The 16371-nt window shown below is 37.8% G+C and overlaps 1 protein-coding gene across 1 annotated transcript in view; it reads left to right on the forward strand.

The window, feature by feature from the left end:
* The window catches only part of LOC110446088 (collagen alpha-5(IV) chain-like), a 46338-nt gene that overhangs the window by 9431 nt on the left and 20536 nt on the right, over window positions 1-16371 (forward strand). Inside the window, exons 10-21 of the mRNA XM_021491052.1 lie at window positions 581-742; window positions 1294-1356; window positions 1676-1774; window positions 2818-2871; window positions 3282-3378; window positions 3905-4027; window positions 4735-5040; window positions 5312-5392; window positions 7759-7856; window positions 9185-9379; window positions 11376-11544; window positions 15619-15729. Of these exons, the coding sequence (XP_021346727.1) occupies window positions 581-742; window positions 1294-1356; window positions 1676-1774; window positions 2818-2871; window positions 3282-3378; window positions 3905-4027; window positions 4735-5040; window positions 5312-5392; window positions 7759-7856; window positions 9185-9379; window positions 11376-11544; window positions 15619-15729 (1558 nt within the window). The remainder of the gene's footprint in view (window positions 1-580; window positions 743-1293; window positions 1357-1675; window positions 1775-2817; window positions 2872-3281; window positions 3379-3904; window positions 4028-4734; window positions 5041-5311; window positions 5393-7758; window positions 7857-9184; window positions 9380-11375; window positions 11545-15618; window positions 15730-16371) is intronic.

Genomic DNA, 16371 nt, shown 5'->3' on the forward strand with positions numbered 1-16371 from the left:
TCATAATAGCAGTAAAATAGAAAATAAGTATACTACACAGTCAAATATACTCAAGTGTTGGTGCATCGCCAACCAACATAGCGATGGATGGTTCTGATATCTGTAGGTTCTGCTGACTGTGGCTGTAATCACTTTGTCATTGTGTGTTAACTCATTCACCCATGAAGACACATTTGAACTCTTCCAATTCAAAGGTTGGAATAGTTCATCATGAAATTTAAGGGGTGAATGGGTTAAATGTGTATGTACAAGATAAGGCATGAACTCCTCATCATATTCAGTACTTATTAAAATTTTAGCATGTGACCTGTATTAAGATTTTACAGTGAAAATAATGATAGTTATCTACTTTGAAAAATAAAACTTCAGAGAGCAGGTGGAAATAACAACAAACAATGAACAGATGAGGCCATTGCATCATGGGTTGAATATTTTATTTTGTTCACAATCACTTGTACATAAAAACATGACAATTTGTTTTTACACCATTGGTGCAGCAGAACTTGTTCCTCAGAAAACCAGGAATATTTACATCATCATGACAGATTCCCTGTTGTCATGGCGATTTATCATTTTATAGGGTGAGGCAGGATATCCTGGTCTCCCAGGTCCTCCCGGCAAACCGTCTGCTGAAGGTGTTCCTCCTGAGGACATCATAGTAGGACCTGAGGGCGAGCCTGGTGTATCGGGACTGCCAGGCCAAGATGGACTCCGAGGTCTGCCCGGTGACATCGGCGAAGATGTAAGTTACTCGAGAAAATCTTATATGTGACATTTGATTAAATTTTATTACTACTTTTTTCGTAGTTGATTTTCAAAAGACTTCTTTACTGTAGATCTAATTGATGAAAAGAACGCCATTTTTGTATCTTTTGTTTTATTATGTGTAAATAAATGTATAACAGATAGTTAAATGTCCAATCCATTGTTCTTTGTGAATTATTATGAAAATGTGCATTTATCACAGAATCAAAAGTATTTCCACTACAGAACAAATCATGATGAAATAATACAAATAAAAAAATTCATTCACCCCTGAGATTTCATAATGAACTATTCCAACCTTTTAATTGGAAGAGTTCAAATGCGTCTTCAGGGGTGAATGAGTCAATTCTTATATCATGATCTCTTCAATATAAAAGTAGCTATACATACCCCAATTTTCTATTTTACATTTATAGTTCTTGTACATAGAATAAAATAAAAAACACTTTATGACCGGTTTTTGTAACAAACATTTGAAATATTTTGAAGTTGTCAGAATGATTATACAATATACTTTTTGCTTTTCAGGGAAGAAAGGGTCCATTGGGTCCAAAAGGAATGAAGGGAGGCTCTGGCTACCAAGGCAGAAGGGTAGGGATACTCCTTAAATAAAACTATGCAAAAAAACAGTGGAAAGCAGTGAGTAAAGGGAGATAATTCATAAATTAAAACTATGCAAAACAGTCATTTGGAATCAATAGGTTAAGGGAGACAATTCACAAACCACTTCACTAAAGAGACAGTAGGTAAGGGGAGATAAACCATAAAGCGCTTCGCAAAAGAAAGAAGTTTGGTAAAAGCCTGTAATGGGAAATAATCAAAATACGCTACACAAAAAGGCAGCAGATATTTTTAAGGGGAGGTAATCTATTTGCCTTCTGACAAGATTATTACACTTTTGTTTTTGCAGGGTAAGCGTGGAAAGGACGGTCCTGCTGGAGCATTTGGTCCTAAAGGAATGATAGGCGAACAGGGACGTGTTGGAATCAGTGGCTTCAAAGGAGTAAAGGTAATAGATAACTAGACAAGGTAGATAAGTCACTTCCAGGTAGATACGTTCAAAATGGAAGCAAGAGATCAGTTGTATTGGTTATCATTATCATCTTTCATGTCTTTAACCTAACAGGTATTTGTCAAAAACTTATGTCGCTAACAGTATGTGTAGACACCTGACACACAAACTCTGTTCCTTCAAATGTTATTTCTCTGCCTCGTGTACAGACATCTATAGGATATGTTGTTCTCCCCAACAGTCAGTATTTGTAGGAGCATGACCTGACAAGGAGACTTTGGGTGATGGCCTGTGGCAAATTTTTGTCTTTGATCAGTCTTTTGACCAGTTTTGTTTCTGGACAAAGCTGAGACTTTAGGTCTCCATGTTTTTCATTGACCAAGGGAAGGTCAGTCTGGTGTTCTGGTTTGCCAGAATACTAGTGTTTATGGTCTATTCTCAGTTTAAACTCATTTGCCATGAATTGAAGTGGGATTGGGTACAAGTTTGTTCAATCTTGCTTTCCCTCGTCTATCATATTTCTGCACTCATTTGTGACCCAGATTCAGTGCACTTTTACTGGCAAAAGATTAAACATAAGAGGAAAATATTGAAAAAAAATATTTGCTGTTAAACCATCATTTATTAAATGATACTTAATGATTCTCATATTAGTACCCCCCTCCTCCCTCCTCCCCTTGTGCTGCTCTGACTATTGATTTCAGGGAGTGCCTCCCAATTGTCTTAATTACAGAATTTTGTTGAGGGATAATGTAAAAAGAATATATTGTTAATTTAAGGGTAAGTCTCCTCTTCTGAGTCCTGTATATTGTACACTGGACAAATTACAGCATGTTTGTTATATGTTTGTAGGTATTCATCGGCAAAATGACAGTTACTTAGCTTTATTCTGTTGAAATTAAGCATTAGATGACAACAATGAAGAGTAGCTTCAATTATGTCCATAAAACATGATTCTTTTTTGAATATATGAACATTTGTAAGAATATAACATGTTTTTTCCTTCGATCACCTAAAACAGATGAATTTGATAATTTTAGGGGTTCCGAGGCGACGCAGGATTTCAAGGCCGACGAGGTGACGCTGGACGAAGGGTAAGTGCTCTGAATATACCTTTAGTTAGCGATCAAATAACACACACAACAACACCGGACTGAGGAACCAGTTTTAGTTAGAGGGAAATAATGACATAATCTATGTATTTGACTAGACCTCTTACTAAAATTTGTGAATAGGTAGTATCAGTAACTACAGTTACTGTGTATCTAGCTCCAGCAGATTAGACATACATCAAGTCTATTTTCAAAAAGATTTCATTTTTAACAAAAGTTACTAACCCTAAAAACACTGGTTTTTTTCTTCAAAATACGATAATTAAGAATTCCATAAAATGTGTTTTCAGATTTCCATTGTCGATATTACGGAAATGTCTGGTAATTAAAAGTTTAACGATGATGTGTCACTGGGGTAATGAAGCTCTATACGATGTTCTGTTCTATTGTAGGGCTTACCAGGAGAGATTATTGGCTCCGGGGAAGGACGTCCTGGACCCAGAGGTTTCTCCGGAGATCCTGGAGTCATAGGACCTAAAGGTTTCCCAGGTAAAACATGCGGATATCAGGTCTCACATAATGATAACTGACTTATACATTAGTGTTTGTTTCATACACAAAATCAAAATCATTGAAAAAAAAAGGAAAAATGATTTTTTTAAATAAATGGAGGGAAAAAAAGAGAGGTTATTACGTATCCCTGTCCTACAACGAAGTGGTTAAGGCGTCTGACATTCTGCTACCACTAGCCTTCCACCACTGGGTCGCGGGTTCGAGTCCTGTAACTGCTTTCCTCCACCACCAAAACCTGGCATGTCCTTAAGTGACCATAGCTGTTAACAGGACGTAAAACACAAACAAACCAAACCCTGTCCTACTGGACTGTGTTTTTTTTCATTTTTCATATATACAATAACCTCCCTTTAATTTCACTCCTGGACACAACTGTAGCTCGTTTGGGTCAGGACGCTTCTGTTGACCAGATAGCTCAGTTAGTTAGAGGGATGGAATGTGTGTATAAGGGGGGTAACTCTGTAGCATCAGAGTAGAGGTAACTCTTTACATTATATTGCAGGTCAGGATGGACCAACAGGACAGCAGGGAAGACTTGGACCTGTTGGACCTCCAGGTCCAGATGGCCTTCCAGGTCTAAGGGGACCCCAAGGATTCTCTGTGAAGGGTGACCAAGGAATTCCAGGTGAGTTTTCTTCAACTAACCAAAGCTTATTCTGACTATTGTCTCAAGACATATGCACTATGATGCTAAGTACGGAAGAAATAATATTGATTTGCTTTCCGAAAAATTTTGACCTGTCTAATCAAACACCTTTGGGACTACTAGTTGGTGGCATTCTTGCTTCATTCTTGAGGGAATTTCCCTTTAGCTCGATCAGTACTGGTACAGCATTCCTGAGTTTGATCCCTGGTGAAAGCCCACTTCTTTCGTTGATGCCAATTTGTAGTTTATAGAATATATACAGTGACGTTTATCTCGGTTTACAGAAATGTTTACAACGACGCCAATCTGAAGGTTTTTAAAAATAGATACAATGATGCCTATCGGTAGGTTTATAGAAATATAAATATATTAATGCTTATTAATGAGTTATATTTCTGTGCAGGTTATGACAGTTAGTACCAAAATAATAATGAAAAATGGGAGGGGGTGGGGTTGGGAATTGTAAAAGAAACTCACAGTGAATAGGGCCAACAACATTTAATTAGGTAGGAAAAAGTGAATAATGATCTGAGACTTACCACCAAGGACGTGCTGGTTTAAATATTCAAAACAGCAGCATAAATAGTGATGCCTTGATATGGTACATTTCACTTCATTTGTACATTAAAACTTAATATCAATTACAAATATCATTGAATAATATATATGTCATGCCCAATTGTTAGGTAATCCTGGACCTGACGGTCTGCCTGGAAGTTTTGGACTTTCTGGACAGACAGGAACCAAAGGGTTTACGGGTGAGCCTGGTCGTGATGTTGTTGGCCTGCCTGGTTTACGTGGACGACCTGGTCGTGACGGTTTACCTGGACTGGCTGGTTTCCCCGGCAGCAATGGAATTGCTGGTATTCCAGGTTTTCCTGGTATTGGTCGAGATGTTACTGGACCACAGGGAGCGAGAGGCTTGGAAGGAGATCGTGGGGCTCCTGGAGTTAATGGATTAGATGGTCTTGATGGTGAAGTTGGTTTCAAGGGTAAGTCTTGATGGTGAAGTTGATTTCAAGGGTAAGTCAGTGACTTTGGTTAGAGGGTAATACAGCTGCTGATGTATGGGTTAATAAATCATTGATCTTGAAGAACATCCTTTTCGATTTTAAATTGTATGTTGGTGTACCCCACTCATGGGGACTTTTGTCACAATATGGAAACAGTTTTGCTACACAATATATAACCACACAAACAATAATATATTAATCTCTGTACATGAAAGTAAAGAAAGTTTGTTAATGTAAATCAATGTTGTAGGTGGAAGGGGTGCTGACTGTGGAATTTGTCAAGATGGACTTCCCGGCCTGAAGGGAGAGATTGGCAATGATGGTCTACCAGGTATAATAGCTTCCACTTTTACATTTAAGAAAACTTAACTTTGATGGTATAAGCAGCAATTTATTCATCAATGCCAACATAAGCCAACACAGAATCACTATCAGGGGAACAGGGCCTTTGAGTGGAGGACTTGTTCAGATACAAAGCCATGAGGTTGATACATTCATCAGAAATAAGGCCAAGGGTTTGATCACTTATTCAGATACAGGGCCTAAGGGTTGACAACTTATTCAAAACAGGACCAGGGGGTTGGTGACTTTTTTTAGAAAAGGGCCAAGTGGGTTAAAATCTTATTTGGGAGCAGGGCAGAGGTTTTTTTAACTAACTCAGAAATAAGGCCATGAGGTTTATAACTAACTCAGAAACAAGGCCAATGGGTTTATAACTAACTCAGAAACAAGGCCAGGGGGTTTATAACTAACTCAGAAACGAGGCCCGGAGAACAAGGCCAGGGGGTTTATAACTAACTCAGAAAAGAGGCCAGGAGGTTTATAACTAATTCAGAAACAAGGCAAGTGGGTTAATAACTAATTCAGAAACAAGGCTGGGGGTTTTATAACTAATTCAGAAACAAGGCTGGGAGGTTAGAACTAACCCAGAAACAAAGGTCAGGGGGGTTATAACTAACTCAGAAACAAGGCCATGGTTTATAACTAACTTCAGAGGCCTTGTTAATATACTTGTTTCCATACCTTGGTGGTAATTCTTCCACAGAAGGTGTAGGTAACCTGTGTTTGGAAGGTAAGTCTATTTAGAATTGGTTTCGATACATATTGTTTAGTGGTAATTCTTGTACAGAAGCCATGGTAACACTTGTACAGAAATCATGGTAACACTTATACAGAAGTCATACTAACACTTATACAGAAGCCATAGTAACACTTATACAGAAGCCATAGTAACACTTATACGGAAGCCATACTAACACTTATACAGAAGTCATACTAACACTTGTACAGAAATCATAGTAACACTTATACAGAAGTCATAGTTACACTTGTAAAGACGACATGATAACACTTGTACAGAGGTCATACTAACACTTGTACAGAAGCCATACTAACACTTGTACAGAAGTCATAGTTACACTTATACAGAAGTCATAGTAACACTTATACAGAAGTCATAGTAATACTTGTACAGAAGTCATAGTAACACTTGTACAGAAGCCATACTAACACTTGTACAGAAGTCAGAGTTACACTTATACAGAAGTCATAGTAACACTTGTACAGAAGCCATACTAACACTTATACAGAAGTCATACACTTGTACAGAAGTCAGAGATAGTAACACTTGTACAGAAGTCATAGTAACACTTATACAGAAGTCATAGTAACACTTGTACAGAAATCATAGTAACACTTGTACAGAACCGATTGTAATATTTGTACAGAATTCATAGTAACACTTGTACAGAAGTCATAGTAACACTTATACAGAAGTCATAGTAACACTTGTAAAGACGACATGATAACACTTGTACAGAAGTCATACTAACACTTGTACAAAAGCCATACTAACACTTGTACAGAAGTCATAGTTACACTTATACAGAAGTCATAGTAACACTTGTACAGAAGTCATAGTAACACTTATACAGAAGCCATACTAACACTTGTACAGAAGTCATAGTTACACTTATACAGAAGTCATAGTAACACTTGTACAGAAGCCATAGTAACACTTATACAGAAGCCATACTAACACTTGTACAGAAGTCATAGTTACACTTATACAGAAGTCATAGTAACACTTGTACAGAAGCCATAGTAACACTTGTACAGAAGCCATACTAACACTTGTACAGAAGTCATAGTTACACTTATACAGAAGTCATAGTAACACTTATACAGAAGTCATAGTAACACTTGTACAGAAGTCATAGTAACACTTATACAGAAGTCATAGTAACACTTATACAGAAGTCATAGTAACACTTGTACAGAAGTCATAGTAACACTTGTACAGAAGCCATGGTAACACTTATACAGAAGTCATAGTAACACTTATACAGAAGTCATAGTAATACTTGTACAGAAGTCATAGTAACACTTGTACAGAAGTCATAGTAACACTTATACAGAAGTCATAATAACACTTATACAGAAGTCATAATAACACTTGTACAGAAGCCATACTAACACTTGTACAGAAGTCATACTAACACTCATACAGAAGTCATAGTAACACTTATACAGAAGTCATAGTAACACTTGTACAGAAGCCATAGTAACACTTGTACAGAACCCATGGTAACATTTGTACAGAACCCATAGTAATGCTTGTTTAGAAGTCTTTGACTCCTAGTAAAAAAAGTTATGTAAAGAAAGGTATGTTGTAGTGTACTCTATCTCTGTGTGTAGGTCTGCCTGGTTTTGATGGACCTCCTGGACAAGAAGGTTTAAAGGGAGAGGCTGGTATGCGAGGACTTCCAGGATTAGCTGGGTTTAAAGGTCGAAAGGTCAGTCAATTTGTTACATGTGTATAATGTAATAGGTTTAGGGGCAATTTTTTTATATTCCAATCCCATGTTCTGTCTGTTTAGAAAAGCTGATGGATTAAAGTTTGGGCATCCTCAATACTCCAGGGGTTATGCTCACTTTCACACTTTGCACCCCTGGAACATGTCATAGCAAAATTGAAGGCACACAGCTAGCTATTTGATTGGTGTCAGGTAAAAAAAAACTGACCAATCACTAGGCTTGTACTTGTCCTTTGAAGATTACAGAAGAGTGATGCCTGACCTCAAAGCCAATAAGTTGTACCGTTACACGACCGCGAGATTCTTTTGATGTACATCAAAAGGATCAAAATAGACTTCTCGTCTCATACACAAGGTGACACAATTTTGCTACGACATATTACAGGGGTGCAGAGAGCGAAAGTGGGCATAACCCCTGGATATGGAGGATGCCGTCTGGGAGACAGAGCATATTCTTACAAAGTCAACGTAATAGCGAACAAAATTACCTGAAAAATGTCAAACAGTTTCAAAATAATGATTTCAAACAGTTGAACGCTTTCAGATGCTATCAACTGCTGTGGTCAACATTGCTGGTTAAAAAGATTGTTTATAGTCATTAAAAAAGAATTAAGTTGGTCAACATGATTTTTTATAACAGTTGTGAAAAAGTATCAGAATGTTCAATGTTGGCCTGGATGTGTCGGATAACTTTAAGCTATATTCATAATAATTTGTTGAATTCTCATGTATATATAAAAGACAGAAACACCAGAATGCATACACCCTTATGTCAGGTCTATCAAAACTTACCATGCTACACAAGCTAGCAGGATTCAAATTACAGTATATTTCCAACACACCCGGCATACCATTTACAGTAAATCCTCGTTTACTGCCAACAATCAATGTTCCTTTATCTCCTTTTCGTAATAATTCCTTTATATATTTCCCTCCATTTATCGCTAATCCCCTTTATAATGCCCAAACTGGCGGTGGCAGTATAACAAGGTTTACTGTCATGTGAGATTACTGATGTTTCTGGTGTTTTATTACAAAATATCATTTTTGAACAAATTCGGTTCTAGTTTTTATCTTAAGAATTTTGTTATCGTTGAATCAATGTTCGTATTTTCACCATAAAGGTGTGTATTGATAGTACAACCAGTAACTCATTCACCCCTGAAATTTTATAATGAACTATTCCAAACGTTGAATTGGAAGAGTTCAAATGTGTCTTCAGGGGTGAATGAGTTAAATGTTATAAGGACATTTAAATGTCTTTTTTCCCTTCAGATCAGATAAGGCAGGTTTAATGTGTATTTCAGGGGGCCATTGGTCCACCAGGTTTCACAGGAAACAAGGGTATAAAGGGGGATGGTTGGGACATAAATGAATTTACACAGAAACCCAAAGGAATGGTTGGTGATCCAGGCTATGATGGGCCCCAAGGACAGGACGGTACTCCAGGATTACCTGGGGAGAGAGGAACAGTTGGGTATCCCGGTGCACAGGGGATGAAGGTAAGTTTCTTGTGAAAACGTATTTGGTGTACTGTATACCCTGAAATTTTCATCCAGTCAAATTTTTGCCCTTCACCCATGAAATCAGTTTTCACCAAGTGTTAATTTCGCCCTTCACATTTAATTACTATGTATATTATGTTGTTCACCTATCTTCGCTGTAATGAGAAATACGCCCTCATCATGAAGGGCAAAAAAGGCGAAAATTGAACTGCTGTGAAAGGTTCCCAGTACACAGTATTTTAATGATCAACATGAAATAAATACCATTATTCTACTGATGTCATCATTACTTAACCCTTTCACCACTGTAGACCATAATAGACTCATCCAGATCAATGTATGGTAGAGTCTACTAAAGTTACAAACGGGTGAAAGGGTTAATGAAAAATACTCTTCAAAGGATTGGAGTGTTAGGTTTAAATAGTGCATACTGTGCATCAGGTATATTTTCATGAGTATCTTAGTGTTTTTTAATTTGTGAGGTCATAAAATTGCAGAAAAATAGAATGCAAAGATTTGATCACATAATGAAGTCAACATGAGTTACTTCCCTTTCCCTAAATGGGTAAGTAATGCATAGGAAACGGCATACCTGCCAACCCCGGATATACTGAAAGAGGGTGATGACACTCTTTTGAAAATAAAAAAGAGGGTCATAGTGCGCGACATCTTTTTTCGCAACAAATTTAAGAAAAGTACAAATTACAAGTTAGAATTTTAATATTTTAATCATTCTACATTCATTGAACTATTCTTCCAGCAGATCTAGTTAATCCTCATCCATAATACCAAATTCAAAGCTGAAAAATAAAAAGATTTGGCAACAACTTATAAAATTAATTCATAATAATAAATATGATACTGTGTTTTCACAGGCCTTTTTTATATGTCAATTAAAATGGTCCTGACAATAAGATGTCACATTTTCCTCATATAAAATACCATTTTGTTTCTGTCAATAAAAATGGTCCTCGCACCATACTCATATAAAATATTAGTTTTATAAGAGTAGGGTTTGAATTCTTATAGTCAGGATCATTTTGATTGACAGAAACAAATCATCAAATGCCTGTGCGTGTTTTTGATATTTGATATGTGCTTATCTTTTCTTATAGCATTTCGTGTAGTAGTAGAACCTGCAAGTCCCAATAACGACTTCTGCCTTCAAGAAGACATAACGTTACCTTCAAAAAACGATCTATACTACGTAAATACAATTGTAAAAACAACTCAATTATTCGTTAAAACACCTCACTAATAACTTGTCGGTAAGTTCAGTAACAACGGTCTTTATATAAACATTTGTAAAAACAGTTCTAGTTTGTATATAAACAACTCACAACTTAACTGTCGGTGAGAAACGGAAACAGGAAATAGATCGTCTTTCTGATGACAAAGGATGGAAAAGTCTAGAGAATTCTGAGTGACTTCGGTAACTTCTAATATATGAAAAGATTTTGGGCGAAAAACGGGTGAAATGGACTAAATCCGGGTCAAAATCGTAACCCGGCAGGTGAAGTTATAAAAGCGAGTGAAGGGCTAAAAGCCTGGGTGTAACCCGACGTAATCGGGTCACTTGGCAGGTATAAACCAGGGATGAAAAATGCACTGCCAGACTGGGATTCAAACCCGGGAACCTCCAAACTCTCGATGGACACTTTACCAATTGAGATTCTTGGTTGCCAAGATCAACGTAGTCCATTTCCACTACAGTATTGTAACAGGAAAGGGATAACTCGGCTTCCACCGGGGTCAAACCCCAGACCCCAGACTTCCTTGTCGGACGCTCTACCACTGAGCTATTAGGAAATTTGCTCTACTGTGCAGCTAAAAGGCGACCATAGTCATATGTACAATTAAAATCAGCCACAGTATACAATGATAAGTAATCATAGAGACACAAATAGAGGTCATGGCCTAAGGATAGGTTTTCAGATAAGATCACATGACTCCTGTGTATTCTGAGTATCAAGGGGTGTGATTTTTGTTACAGGGTGATATGGGAAAGCCAGGAATTGATGGTTTAGATGGAATCAATGGTATGAAAGGCTCCAGGGGTGCAAAGGGAAATCCAGGGGATTCCTTCCCAGGATTTCCCGGACAGCAAGGAGAGAAGGGATTCGCTGGTATCCCAGGAAATAATGGAGCTAAGGGAGTTTTTGGTAAGTATTATCAGGCCTGGCATATTTATTAGTATGGTGTAAGTTTCTAAACTTAACTGGTCCTTTGTTGTAATAAAGGGTTGGCAGTTCATTCAGGAAGAGTCAAAAAGGGTTGACAGTGTATTGCAGAGAGTTATAAAGGGTTGACAGTGTATTACAGAGAATTATAAAGGGTTGACAGTGTATTGGGGAGAGTTATAAAGGTTGAAAGTGTATTACAGAGAGTTATAAAGGTTGACAGTATATTGGGGAGAGTTATAAAGATTGACAGTGTATTGGGGGGAGTTATAAAGGTTGACAGTGTATTGGGGAGATTTGTAAAGGTTGACAGTGTATTGGGGAAAGTTGTAAAGGGTCGACAGTGTATTAGTGAGAGTTATAAAGGTTGACAGTATATTGGGGAGAGTTGTAAAGGGTTGACAGTGTATAGGGGAGAGTTGTAAAGAGTTGACAGTTAATTGGGGAGAGTTGTAAAGGTTGACAGTGTATTAGTGAGAGTTGTTAAGAGTTGACAGTGTATTGGGGAGAGTTATAAAGGGTTGACAGTGTATTGGGGAGAGTTATAAAGGTTGACAGTGTATTGGGGAGAGTTATAAAGGATTGACAGTGTATTGGGGAGAGTTATAAAGGTTGACAGTATATTGGGGAGAGTTGTAAAGAGTTGACAGTGTATTGGGGAGGGTTAACAGTGTATTGGGGAGAGTTGTAAAGAGTTGACAGTGTATTGAGGGAGAGTTGTAAAGAGTTGACAGTGTATTGGGGAGAGTTGACAGTGTATTGGTGAGAGTTATAAAGGTTGACAGTATATAGGGGAGAGTTGTAAAGAGTTGACAATGTATTGGGGGAGAGTTGTAAAGAGTTGACAGTGTATTGGGGAGGGTTAACAGTGTATTGGGGAGAGTTGTAAAGAGTTGACAGTGTATTGAGGGAGAGTTGTAAAGAGTTGACAGTGTATTGGGGAGAGCTGACAGTGTATTGGGGAGAGTTGTAAAGGGTTGACAGTATATTGGGGAGAGTTGTAAAGAGTTGACAATGTATTGGGGAGAGTTGTAAAGGTTGACAGTGTATACAGGAGAGTAAAAAGGTTGACAGTGTATTGGGGATAGTTGTAAAGGTTTACAGTATATTGGGGAGAGTTGTAAAGGTTGACAGTGTATTGGGGAGAGTTGTAAAGGGTTGACAGTATATTGGGGAGAGTTGGAAAGAGTTGACAATGTATTGGGGAGAGTTATAAAGGTTGACAGTGTATTGGGGAGAGTTGACAGGGTATTGGGGAGAGTTGTAAAGGGTTGACAGTGTATTGTGGAGAGTTGTAAAGGGTTGACAGTGTATTGGGGAGAGTTATAAAGGGTTGACAGTGTATTGGGGAGAGTTGTAAAGTGTTGACAGTGTATACAGGAGAGTAAAAAGGTTGACAGTGTATTTGGGATAGTTGTAAAGGTTTACAGTATATTGGGGAGAGATGTAAAGGTTGACAGTGTATACAGGAGAGTAAAAAGGTTGACAGTGTATTGGGGGTAGTTGTAAAGGTTTACAGTATATTGGGGAGAGTTGTAAAGGGTTGACAGTGTATTGAGGAGAGTTATAAAGGTTGACAGTGTATTGGGGAGAGTTATAAGGGTTGACAGTGTATTGGGGAGAGTTGTCAAGGTTGTCAGTGTATTGGGGAGAGTTGTAAAGAGTTGACAGTGTATTGGGGAGAGTTGACAGTGTATTGGGGAGAGTTGTAAAGGGTTGACAGTGCATTAGGGAGAGTTGTAAATGTTGACAGTATATTGGGGAGAGTTGTAAAGAGTTGACAATGTATTGGGGAGAGTTGTAAAGGTTGACAGTGTATTGGGGAGAGTTGTAAAGGGTTGACAATGTATTGGGGAGAGTTGTAAAGAGTTGAAAGTGTAAACAGGAGAGTTATAAAGGGTTGACAGTGTATTGGGGAGAGTTGTAAAGAGTTGACAGTATATTGGGGAGAGTTGTAAAGGTTGACAGTATATTGGGGAGAGTTGTAAAGGTTGACAGTATATTGGGGAGAGTTGTAAAGAGTTGACAATGTATTGGGGAGAGTTGTAAAGGGTGACAGTATATTGGGGAGAGTTGTAAAGGGTTGACAGGGTATTGGGGAGAGTTATAAAGGTTGACAGGATATTGGGCAGAGTTGTAAAGGGTTGACAGTGTATTGGGGAGAGTTGTAAAGAGTTGACAGTGTATTGGGGAGAGTTATAAAGGTTGACAGGATATTGGGCAGAGTTGTAAAGGGTTGACAGTGTATTGGGGAGAGTTGTAAAGGGTGACAGCATATTGGGGAGAGTTGTAAAGGGTTGACAGTGTATCGGGGAGAGTTGTAAAGGTTGACAGTGTATTGGGGAGAGTTGACAGTGTATTGGGGAGAGTTGTTAAGGGTTGACAGTATATTGGGGAGAGTTGTAAAGGTTGACAGTATATTGGTGAGAGTTGTAAAGAGTTGACAGTGTATTGGGGAGAGTTGTAAAGAGTTGAAAGTGTATACAGGAGAGTTGTAAAGGGTTAACAGTGTATTGGGGAGAGTTGTTAAGGTTGACAGTGTATACAGGAGAGTAAAAAGGTTGACAGTGTATTGGGGAGAGTTGTAAAGGGTTGACAGTGGATTGGGGAGAGTTGTAAAGAGTTGACAGTGTATTGGGGGAGAGTTATAAAGAGTTGACAGTGTATTGGGGAGAGTTGTAAAGGTTGACAGTATATTGGGGAGAGTTATAAAGAGTTGAAAGTGTATTGGGGAGAGTTATAAAGAGTTGACAGTGTATACAGGAGAGTAAAAAGGTTGACAGTATATTGGGGAGAGTTATAAAGGGTTGACAGTGTATTGGGAAGAGTTTTAAAGGGTTGAAAGTGTATTGGGGAGAGTTATAAAGGTTGACAGTGTATTGGGGAGAGTTATAAAGGGTTGACAGTGTGTTGGTGTGAGTTGTAAAGAGTTGACAGTGTATTGGGGAGAGTTGAAAAGAGTTGACAGTGTATTGGGGAGAGTTGTAAAGAGTTGACAGTGTATTGGGAGAGTTGTAAAGGTTGAAAGTGTATTGCGGAGAGTTATAAAGGGTTGGCAGTGTATTGGGGAGGGGTGTTGTAAAGGGTTGACAGTGCATTGGGGAGAGTTGTTAAGGGTTGACAGTGTGTTGGGGTGAGTTGTAAAGAGTTAACAGTGTATTGGGGACAGTTATAAATGTTGACAGTGTATTGAGGGAGAGTTATAAAGAGTTGAAAGTGTATTGGGGGGGGGTTATAAAGGTTGACAATGTATTGGGGAGAGTTGCAAAGAGTTGACAGTGTATTGGGGGAGAGTTATAAAGGTTGACAGTGTATTATACTGTCAACTATTTGTACATGGCTTGTAGTCCGACTATTTATAATCTTTAAATGGGTTATTGTGTGACTGCTCTCAGTCTGTATGGGTAGCTATTTTGAGGTTTTTCAGTATAAAAGATATTTACTGCATGATAAGAGTCGCCCATGTTACATATCTTTAATGATCAGAAATTTAGTATTATATCATTAATGGATTACATATTTGAACAATGCATTACAAAAATACAATTATAACTATATCTTAATTATGACATTATTTTAATTTTGATAAAATGTAGGATATAATGCTCACAGCAAGTTTAATGTTTAAGGTAAAATTTGAAGTGTAATACCAGGTAACATCTGTATTAGAGTCTCAATAAGGATAACAAATAAGTTAAATTCTACTCAAAATAATATTACCTCAATTTCAATTATATTACGGGGAATTATGACATGCCATGAGGATCAAAATAAGACAAGAGACTTCGCAACTATCAGATCGAGGCTACATCACCATATCTGCTGGCATTAGGCAGACAATTATTTCAGCTTTTTTAATGAAAGAAAATTTGCCGACTGGTTGTTTAGATATTTACAACATTTCTCGTGACCTCTTATGTGGAGAGGACCTAGACAGATTTGTTGATGAGCCGACTGGTTTACCACGGTTCCCTGAGTGAAGATATGGGATAAACAAGCGCAGTTGTTACGTAACCAGACAAAGAACGATGATGACACATGATCCTCTTTGTACAGGTTTCAAAGGAGAACCAGGTTTGCCTATACTATTCCCTGGAATGAAAGGTGATGTAGGAGAACCTGGGAGATCAGGTATAGATGGCATGCAAGGGTTTCCAGGTCGGAAAGGTAAGTACATGTTCATCTGCTAATATTATAATAAGAAGTTAAATTGCAGGGATAATCTATGCTTACGGTAACCTGCTTACATTTTGATTACACTTTTGAATGAGAGTAAAACTGTTTAATGCAGAGCTTGCGAAATGTTCACTAATGTTATATTTGCTATGACTGACATTGTCAAGTCAACACCGAGTGAAGTGTTTTCTTGATAAACTTAAACATGTGTTTTAAAATATCTCAAATTTACAGAAAGAAATTTGCCCCTGATTTTCTAAACTTCTGTATTGTACAATATGATTTGTGAATTCTGCATAGTTTGATACCCATGAATATGTTATAGCAATATATTCAAGCTTAATGACATTGCAATCATCAGAACGAAACATCATTCTATGAATATTGTAATCCCCTCTCCCCCAACCCCAACCCCCATCCCCACTTCCTAATAAGCCAGTCTAGTCAAATCTGTGATACATACCGTTTTGTATGGTCTGTAAATTGTCTGTGTTGATATAATAAACTTTATGAGGTATTCTTTGTACTTTGCCTGTAATAGGCCCACGCTCAGTAATAAGACCACCCCATGGTGGCAGAAATTTTAAAAAGATCATGACTGAAAACAAGGTTAACAGAATAGATGTGTACACA

Source organism: Mizuhopecten yessoensis, unplaced genomic scaffold (assembly GCF_002113885.1).
Source record: "Mizuhopecten yessoensis strain PY_sf001 unplaced genomic scaffold, ASM211388v2 scaffold2507, whole genome shotgun sequence".
NCBI lineage: Eukaryota > Metazoa > Mollusca > Bivalvia > Pectinida > Pectinidae > Mizuhopecten > Mizuhopecten yessoensis.